Source organism: Daktulosphaira vitifoliae, unplaced genomic scaffold (genome assembly GCF_025091365.1).
Source record: "Daktulosphaira vitifoliae isolate Bord-2020 unplaced genomic scaffold, ASM2509136v1 Scaffold_4, whole genome shotgun sequence".
Classification (NCBI taxonomy): Eukaryota; Metazoa; Arthropoda; class Insecta; order Hemiptera; family Phylloxeridae; genus Daktulosphaira; species Daktulosphaira vitifoliae.
The window spans coordinates 31,729,741-31,739,950 of record NW_026099575.1 but is presented as its reverse complement, the minus strand read 5'-3'; the positions used below and the strand labels follow the sequence as shown (position 1 = coordinate 31,739,950).

The 10,210-nt window shown below is 22.6% G+C and overlaps 1 protein-coding gene across 1 annotated transcript in view; it reads right to left on the bottom strand.

The window, feature by feature from the left end:
• The window catches only part of LOC126903522 (alkaline phosphatase-like), a 111,994-nt gene extending 102,345 nt beyond the window's left edge, over positions 1 to 9,649 (bottom strand). The window contains exon 1 of the mRNA XM_050681696.1: positions 9,294 to 9,649. Within this exon, the coding sequence (XP_050537653.1) occupies positions 9,294 to 9,384 (91 nt within the window). The 5' untranslated portion in view covers positions 9,385 to 9,649. The remainder of the gene's footprint in view (positions 1 to 9,293) is intronic.
• Between the last annotated feature and the right edge of the window lie 561 nt (positions 9,650 to 10,210).

Below are 10,210 nucleotides of genomic sequence, written 5' to 3'. Positions count from 1 at the left end.
AAAATCATTTTACAATTGCTTATAAAAAGTTTTGCTGTGAAATAAGATTATTTTTAACTAATCAATAAAACTATTACCCAAATACTTTCTTATTTTATCTAATCGGCTTACATTTAGACTGGCTATTTTTAATCAACAAAGTAATAATTGTGTCATTTATTTATATGACATCTTTTGTAACATAGTTTCAAATGCCAAAACCACAAATCTGTAGGATTTCGACATCCTACCGAAAGAGATATGGATATTTATATAGCAAATGTCCGAAGCGATGAGATGACAGCGCTATAATTAATTACTTGTAGGTTCAACACTATAGAAAGTCATCCAACTACATCGTCCATATACCTGATAAAAATAATATATGGTCACTGTGGTTTTTCTTCAAACTCTGACAGTTTATGTAGTCTCTGTGGTCGAGCTTAACAAGCAAAAACCACCAGCGCACTAAAACGACCGCGAAAATCGGTTTCTTTAACATGCTTTACGTTTTGCATTAAAACTTAATGCACCCATATAAAATCACATATATGAACAAATGATATGCTTTTCTTTAGATCCTTTACCATTATCTATAGGACGCGTCAACTACATTCGATAAACTGTAATATAATATTATAGTCCTATACAGATTTTTTTTGTTTGTATCTGACGTCATTTTGATTAATGTTTGTCATTCACAGTTGAAGTGGTTTTGCAATATCATTATTATAAACGTTTTCCTATCAATCGTTTTACTATTAAATGAACATCATAAAGAATCATTTAGTTTTTTGCAAATTTGTAAAACGGTAGCATATGTTGGTTAACAGACAACTACATCGTTAAGATCTAATGGTATAATTTCATTATCATTTTATAATAAAAAGTAAACTTTTTATATTTTATTCTATTTGTTATGTATTGACGTATCATTTGCACTTTTTCTGCCACTAATGATTTTTTCCTGTTAGTTATTCTTGCTGTGGTACGTTCAGTTTTTATCCGAGGACGGGATAATTATAAAAAAGAAAACATTTTACCATTTCCTCAATATTTTATCTTTTCAATGTTATTTCCGTTATGCCGTGTAGGTTTTATCCTTTCCTACTTCTCGAATAAATTATATAATGACTATATTATAAGTAAATAATTTCAATAAATTCTGAGAAACTAAATACAATTGCAATTGAAAATAAAATAGTATTTTAAGTAATGACAGATTTGTTTATTTTATAATATATTGGTACAATTTTAACCATTCTACCATTTCTAGTAAAATAAATGAGTAATAAATCAAAAATTCAAAGCAAAATTAAAACATTTGGATAAAGTTTATGTAAAATTATACTTGTTTATCTAAGTTAAAACAAATTATTTAATTTTTAAATTTGATACGAAACTGTGAAGATATAAGTTTTACCACGACATGTTTTATTTGTTTGTATATGTACATGAAAATTCCTAGCTCTAACAGGACCGATTTTGTTGATCTTTAAGCCAAAAGAACCTGATTTCAATTTAGTTGAATGTGAACAATTTTTTTCTGCATTTTAAAACTACTATAAATTTTATTAAAAACACTAATCCTAATGATACTTATATGAACAATACAAACAAAAAAAACTTTCTTTTGGTATTTTTTTATTAAAACCTAATGAAAACCCTAAGTTACAGGAAATGTGAAAGAGGCCAATTACTCATATAAAAAAAAGTGTTGAACTTAATTTTTGAAAATATTTCGGAACGTCTGACAACTTATAACCTATATAAAATTAAATTGTTCTACTATTTGAAATTGGCCATCAAAGTAAAAAATTCTCTATTTTTACAAAAGAGTTCTTTAAATGTAATTCATTGAAAAATCCACTGAAAAAAGAACAATTTATCTATTATGGAAAAAAAATCACTAAAGCCAAAATTTCCGCAAGTTATTGATATTATATAACATTTAAGTTGTAGTATTCATAAGGATAATTTTTAATAAGTAGCTTGAGTTATCAGTTTATCAATATAGATAATATAATACGATAAATGAAAATTTTAATTATTTATGAATTATAGCACTATCACAAGATTATGTGCTCATTAGCTATCTTGGGCGTCTAATTTTAACAATGATAAGTAAAGAGTACACCAATAAAACATTATTTGAATTGATATTATTAACTGATCAATTATTTTGCCTACTATGAGATAGAAGTAAATATATTGTTATAATATATATATATTGTTAATATAAAATTTATAGGTTAGATGAAAAAATAATGATCCCCGTCAAATTTTAATTGTAAGTAAAATATCTTATAAAACTTAAATAAACAAACAATTAAAAGTAAAAACTACAACTCTTTAGAAAATATTTGATAAAGTTTTTATTACTCTTAAGGTTTACGTGCGATAATTATTTTCCCATATCTATCATTTTCCTAAAAATCTTATCATCGTTTTCTTTCTAAAATAATTTAAACTAAATAATAATTTGAGAAAAATATTTAATATTTCATTTTTTTTTTTAAAATTCAGGTTGCCAGTAAATATTTAGGGAACTTTCATATCGGGTCGAATTTATTTTTGTAAGGTATTAGTATAACACCTTATACTTTACAGATATCTTTTAGTAACTAAACTTTTTTTTTAAATGTTTTAGTAGTTCTTCCTAAGTACACCAAAAACATTCTGGAAATGTACACTTCAAAAACTATAAATAAAGGATTTTTTATGACTCTTAGATTAAAATAACAACATCAGTTACCACTCTTTTTCGGTTAACTCATTCTATTACAATGTAATTTAAAAGAACTTAGTTTATCATTCAACTAATTTAATCAAAAACAATGATTATAAATTTGGTTAATCCGTCATATTTTAAACAAAATGATTAGTCAAACTTATACTCATTTATATATAAGAGTTAAATTATATTAATTATTAAAAATATATTTTAATTTTGGTATGAAAATAAATGCCAGATGATTATTGTAAATAAATACTTTTATAAAATTAATTATTTCCATTGTAGTTTCTAATTTTAAAAATTATTGATATAAAGAAAATTTCAGAAAAATATTTTTTTTTATTTATAAAAATTAAATAACTTTAGTTCTTTAAATTTAAGACTCATCTTATAATTAAATATAAAACCAATTTATAGTTATTATCCTCGAATTTAAGAAAAATTATTGTTCTACTGTAAATTTAATTAATAATAATGTTACGATAATACATGTATAAAAACGTCAAGTATAATAACTTAAAAGAAGACAAGTACTTATGTTACATTCAATAAACTTGATAAATGAACAGTTTCCTGGTAAATTTCTTAGCAAATAAATAGCTTTGGTTATCCAATATTATATTCAACGTAAATAACAAAATTATTTATCAACTCTGACGTTGAAAATATAAAATATATTTCCAATAACACCGAAAAGCTTATATTATCTTGTTAAATATTTCCAGACAATTTTAAGCTTTTAAATAGTGTATAAATTATATATACCATTACTAGCAAACGAAATTTTTATCATATCTAGAAAATTAATTAAATTTTACTGTATTTTTTTTAAGAATCTGTTAGGTTAATAATAATAGAAACCGAAAATATTATGAAGTCATTTTTAAAACTCAATATTTACCTTATAAAGTTTAAAAACGAAACTAACCAATGCATTTTTTTTTTATATATATATATTTTTGTTGTTAATATATTTTTTAAGTATGTGTTTAGCTTTGTTAATAATGAAAATATTTTTTCCAAAATATACATCTGCGACTTTTTAGTAATTTTTTGTGGCTTTATGACTATTTTTGGCTATTATTTTTTATTTTATAATTTTATATTAATGTATAAGAATATTTTTAATTTTAAATAATTTTAGCCACAAGTTATCAATTCTTAATAAATAATTATATTTTTACACTGTAAACTAAAATGATAGAATTTGTCTATTAATTTTAATAACTTTATCACGTTAAACTAATATTTTGTATTATAAATAAGCAAAATTAGAGTGGAAAGATAAGAATTCCGAAAGATCTACTTACAAATTGGAGTGGACCCTGACTTCAGGGGCCGTTTACATATATAAAATAATGTGTCGGACAAATTTTTTTTTCTTGTTTGTAGTTTGTGATCTTTAATTTAAGATATGTTTGAAAATTTAAATATTTCAATAAAATTTTCAAAAGTTATTTAAAAAAAAATTTTAACGAAATTGAATTTATTTTACCGATTTAAAAAGTCATTATTTGTGCGTGGATTATTTCCATTTACGAAAAACGAGTGAAAATTTCAGTTTCTAAAGATAATGTCTCCAACTGGATATCATTCATGATCTTTTGACGTATCTTTGAAAAAACCAGTGCAGTAAGAGCTAAGAAATGTAGTGATAGATACAAAGCATAAATACATTTTGGTAAAATTAATACAATATTAGCTTTGTATCGAAGCTTAAATAAAGTTGAAACCCTATAAGATATAACGATTGAACATCAAAAATATTATGAAACAATTAAATGCAAATACATACGTAACTAAACAGTATTCATTAAAAAATTATTATTTTCAGAGGAATGGATTTGCTAACTTTAAAAAATTCACTCTGTATAGCTTCATATTATTCTTGCATTTCTTATTTTGTCATATGTTGTTCAACAATTAAAAATTATAAGTCTCATAAAAAAATGTTTAAGTAAATGTTATTGAAAAATTGCCGAAAAAAAATTGATATGATTATTGTAAATTGAGTTTAATTTAGCCATCATCAATTACAAATTTGATTTGTTCTAAATATAACTTTTATGTTTTTGTAAGCTAAGAAACATAAAATTGGATACATTTTTATTTTAATTATACTATATGACTATCTTCTTTTGATTTTATTATCTGAATCCAACTAAATATAGTTTGGAAGTGACATTTATAATAATTTATCATCATTTATAATGATATGTAATATAATATAATAACATCAATTTAAATAGAATATCCTTGTCTTTTGAGAATAACCTCAAAACCATTTCTGATGATGTTCTAAAAAAAATTATTATGGCGATGTTACCCCACTACTTATATGTAAACTTCTCTAGCCTTTAAGATTTAAGTAGAGTATTACATGTAGAGAAAAACGTTTTAATTAAGACATCCTCGAAATAAAAACGTGACTGCGTCCCTGGAGGGAGATTAGGTATTTATATCTTTCCTTAGTGATGTTTTTAACTTTTAACTGCACCTTAAATAATAAATATCATTTAATAATAGAATATCAAATAAGTGAATGCTATTCAGCATTTAATCCTTTAATATTTTTTTAGAATTACAACAGTTATACATCATTTTGACATTCACTAATTTATTTTCTTAAAATATATCATATATTATTATATGTTTTATAATTTAGAATGTGCTTTGTTGTAAATTGACATATAGCTAATACACGTTTATAAAGGCGGACATGCGAACTATGATAATAATGTATCCTAAACAACTATGCACTGATTTTCCATCGTTCATCACTTGTTTTGTTTGTTATTAGTTATTGTCTTANACATGTAGAGAAAAACGTTTTAATTAAGACATCCTCGAAATAAAATCGTGACTGCGTCCCTGGAGGGAGATTAGGTATTCATATCTTTCCTTAGTGATGTTTTTAACTTTTAACTGCACCTTAAATAATAAATATCATTTAATAATAGAATATGAAATAAGTGAATGCTATTCAGCATTTAATCCTTTAATATTTTTTTAGAATTACAACAGTTATACATCATTTTGACATTCACTAATTTATTTTCTTAAAATATATCATATATTATTATATGTTTTATAATTTAGAATGTGCTTTGTTGTAAATTGACATATAGCTAATACACGTTTATAAAGGCGGACATGCGAACTATGATAATAATGTATCCTAAACAACTATGCACTGATTTTCCATCGTTCATCACTTGTTTTGTTTGTTATTAGTTATTGTCTTAATGTTTATTATAAAAATTATTTTTACATCTCATAACCTATAAAAATAAATTGGAAGAATATATTATTATTTTGACTATGATAAAATAAGACTAATACTGTGATTGACTATAATATACTTCTTCAAATCATCAAGTCTTCCGGAACAATAATGATATTTGACCTAAATAATTTCCTACATAATTATTGTATGAAAATTTAATTCAATCGGTAAAATTTAAAACACGGTTTATTCACCAGTAAAATTTCAATATTTTGAAATTTTAGTGTTACATGTTAAAAAGAAAAATATGGAATGTCTATAAACAAGTAAATTTAAATTATAATTTAAACTTATTTAGAAACATTAATCTAGATATATGTATTTAAATAGGTCAACATTTTATCTGAAATAGTAATTTGAGTAATGTTAATGAAACCACAAGTCCTCCCCTATATATATAATGAATGTCTACACTTCTTAAGCAATGTATTAACATTACACTACTGTAACTATTATTGAAATTGACTTGAAAATCACACAAAAGTTAATGAATTTGAAAATTTACTATTATTAAGACGAAAATTAAATGGTATAATAACTAAACATATTTTCAATAATTTTTGCTCTCCAATTTGTTAGTTCTAAAAAAAAACTATTCTTAATAAAAATGTTATTTAATATAACTACTGTAACTTAATATATCTATGTATGTATAAAGATAAATAAATATATAAGCTAAATAAATACAAAACTAAGTTAATATATAAATTCTCAGATTTTATATTTAAGTGTTGAAATAAAACTAACAACAAACTTTCATTAAATATTCCAAAATTAATTTTAATCACTAATCATTTTAAAACTTGCTTATTTGTATGTCTATGACTCAATGAAGTTATGACACTTAAGGCGTAACTGAATTTTAGTAGTATGAATTTGCAAGGCAAGGAACTAAAATAGTCATAAGTCTAGTATGTATCTAAAAAAAATGTTTCTTTTATACTTCATTGTAGTTAAGACTCTTCAAATTTAGGCACTCTTACTCATTAATCTGAATCTCTTTACCTGATCGAAGGATTTGTTCTGTATTCTATGCAATTTTAATTATCACGTAGAAAATTAGAAATAGATATATTTCATATATTCAGGTTATACTTTAGCAGCTAAGATACTAGTATTATCTTAACGTTGTTGGTTCTGTCACTCTACAACCATTATATCTTTATGTTTTATATTAAAGTTTAGATATTTGAGAAAAATTGATATTTCTAAATATGTCCTAGTGACGATGTAAAAGATAATTAATAATCAATACATATTTAACTTGTGATATTAACCAATTATAATTATTTAAATGCTAATAATAATTACTTTTATTCATATATTTCAGATTATATGCCGAAAAATTTAACCTATTGACATTAAATTTTGCTGTTTTCATGAAAGTTTTTGGAGAATGTGAAATATTAAACTTGTATTACATACATTTGTACTAAAGCAATTTATATAACAAGAAAATGCAAATAAAAACAATATGTATACTAAACGTCGCATGTAAAATCGTTAGCAATCGGTACTGTAGTTGGGATAAATCTACTTTTACAACTTATATCACTTGAAACAACAGTCACACCCTCTGAATAAGTAACTTACTCAAACAAATGTTATACAAATAATATTTTAGATACGTAAGTTTGGAGAATAATTGAATACTCTTTATTGATTCGGTATGCTTGCTTGCTTAAAACATCTTAATGTGTGAAGTTTTTGCTATATCTTAAAAAAATCTGAATCTGGTGCAAGTTAAAAATTCACGTACTTATTATTATTTTCCAACCAAAGGGAAAACATATTATCAATAAATAATTATCAATTTAAATATTTCTGTATACATTTGCAGTAAAATTTTGTATAAAAGCTGAAAAATTTGTATAAAAAATATCCATTTATTTTAAAATAAGATAAGATAAATTTATCATTTTGACATTTGAACATCTTAAAAATAATATTGATGCATTATTTGTTTATAAAGAGTTTAATTTATCGAAATGTTTTTGTTTATTAGAATGAAAGAAATTGTATTTATATATTTTTTTTTTATTTTTTAAAATTATATACGAAATTCAAGAAAATCTCATTCATCAACGAAAAAAAAAAATTAATTTATACAATTTTTTTAAAACTAATAAAATCATTACTCTTTATTTATGTATAAACAATGCACATTTGAATTTCGATTAAAATAGTATCATTTATATTGTATGAATTTGTTGGCCACTGAGAATAATTTCCTTATTCATTTCCTTAAGTATACACCATGGATACTGTTTTTCATAATATTTTTATTTGTTAACATACATTTTTTTATGTATTAAAAAAATAAAATGTAGTGTAGTACCTATTTTTTATACAGGTAAAACAAAAACTTTATGTAATGATAAAGTAGCCACTATGATGATAAATTCAACGCATCTAACAATTTATATAATAAACTAGTTTCTAGTGTTTTATTATAAATGATAAGATAATCCTTCATGATACATTTTGATGTACTGAAATATACGTCAACTAGCACAACCCATTTATTGTGAAAATAAAAATAATAAAAGGATATGTCATACCTGTTACCTTTATTTTTTAATAATTTTTGTTTGATAATCCTTCTACTATATTTTTAGATGTATTAAAATCCAGTATATACATTATGCTATTTATATATATAGATCAAAGCTTTCCGTTAAATTTATCAGGATAAAATATTACCGGTCAATTTTAATTAAGTACATACATAATAAAAACATATAACATCAAAGTAGCTAAATTGCCTAACTAAAATGCCGTGTTAAAAAATAATAATTTTTACCAAAGACATAATCCATTAGAAATTAATTTAAATTATTATAAAACTTAGATCGTTTTATAGGTTATTGATTTTTATTAATATTTTCTTTAATGGAAATAATTGCTTATGATTATAATATAATCATAATATAATTATAATATCTTCATTAATCTATAATTTTTTTTTTAACTTCAAGAGAGTAGAATGATCTATTATTTTTATTATTCAACAAAATTAATTCAAATCCACATAATATTTTACTAGCATGGAGATTAAATAAAGTTTATTATGATATGGAAATATTTTTTTTCAACTCTGTTTTAAATTTTATAGTTGATTACACGATTTCTGTTCTACAAAAATTCAATTATTATATAGTTTCAATTTGTCAAGTTATTTTCTATTTACACTAAATACTGATCTAAAATAATAATTAAATTTGATAAATTTATTTTTACGATTTACGTTGAAGTTAATTAAAAACAAAAAATAAAATTTGATTTACTTACCCTGATATTTTGTAGTTTTTTGTAGAAGCATTGCAGTACTTGGTGGTGAAATGAAACACAATAAAGTAACAATAATCCAAAACCTCTTCATTATTTGCTATTGTTCAGTTTTTTTAACAGTGCAAGATATTTTTTATTTAATATTCATAAAACCGAGATAGATCCTACGTCAGTCACGTATTACACTACCAAGGAGGAAATAAAAGTGGCGATTTTTCATTTTACAACTATGATTCACGTTCAATACTCATAATTCATTTACCGACATGTGTTTTGTTTTTATATCAGTAAATATTTTTTTTGTTTGACAACAATACAAAATCACGGTTTGACATTGAATGACGATTTATTAAGACTTCTAAAAATAAATAAAATATTTATATTATATTTAAGTATAAAATACTTAAATTTTAAATTAAGTCGGTATGTATTTTTTTTTTTTTGAAAAGTTACAGTTAAGTCTATTTTATTTAAAATCTAAATTCTAGACGTTTTATTTTCAGTATCGTTATATAAATTTATATATTCTTAAATATTCTCACTCATTTCTATAAAATTTCAAGCCAAAAACACATATAATTTAAAGATAATATCGCAGACAAAATTTATCTCATAATAAATTAAAATATCGTTCGTCTTAAAACCTTGAGAAGATGAAAATGAATATTTTCCAAAATACATAATAAAAACTTGTTATAAATAATTTGTTTCAGCACTTAACAGCTCAGTTTAAATTTATATTTAATACAATTGTAATCATATTTATAATATTAATTCGATAAAATGTTAGTTTATAAGAATATTTTAAATTAAACTACTTCAAACCATAAAAATATATAAGTTATATATTTTATTAGACTTTCCTTTATTCATTACAATAAAGAAAATATTTCATATAAACATATTCATGTTTACTA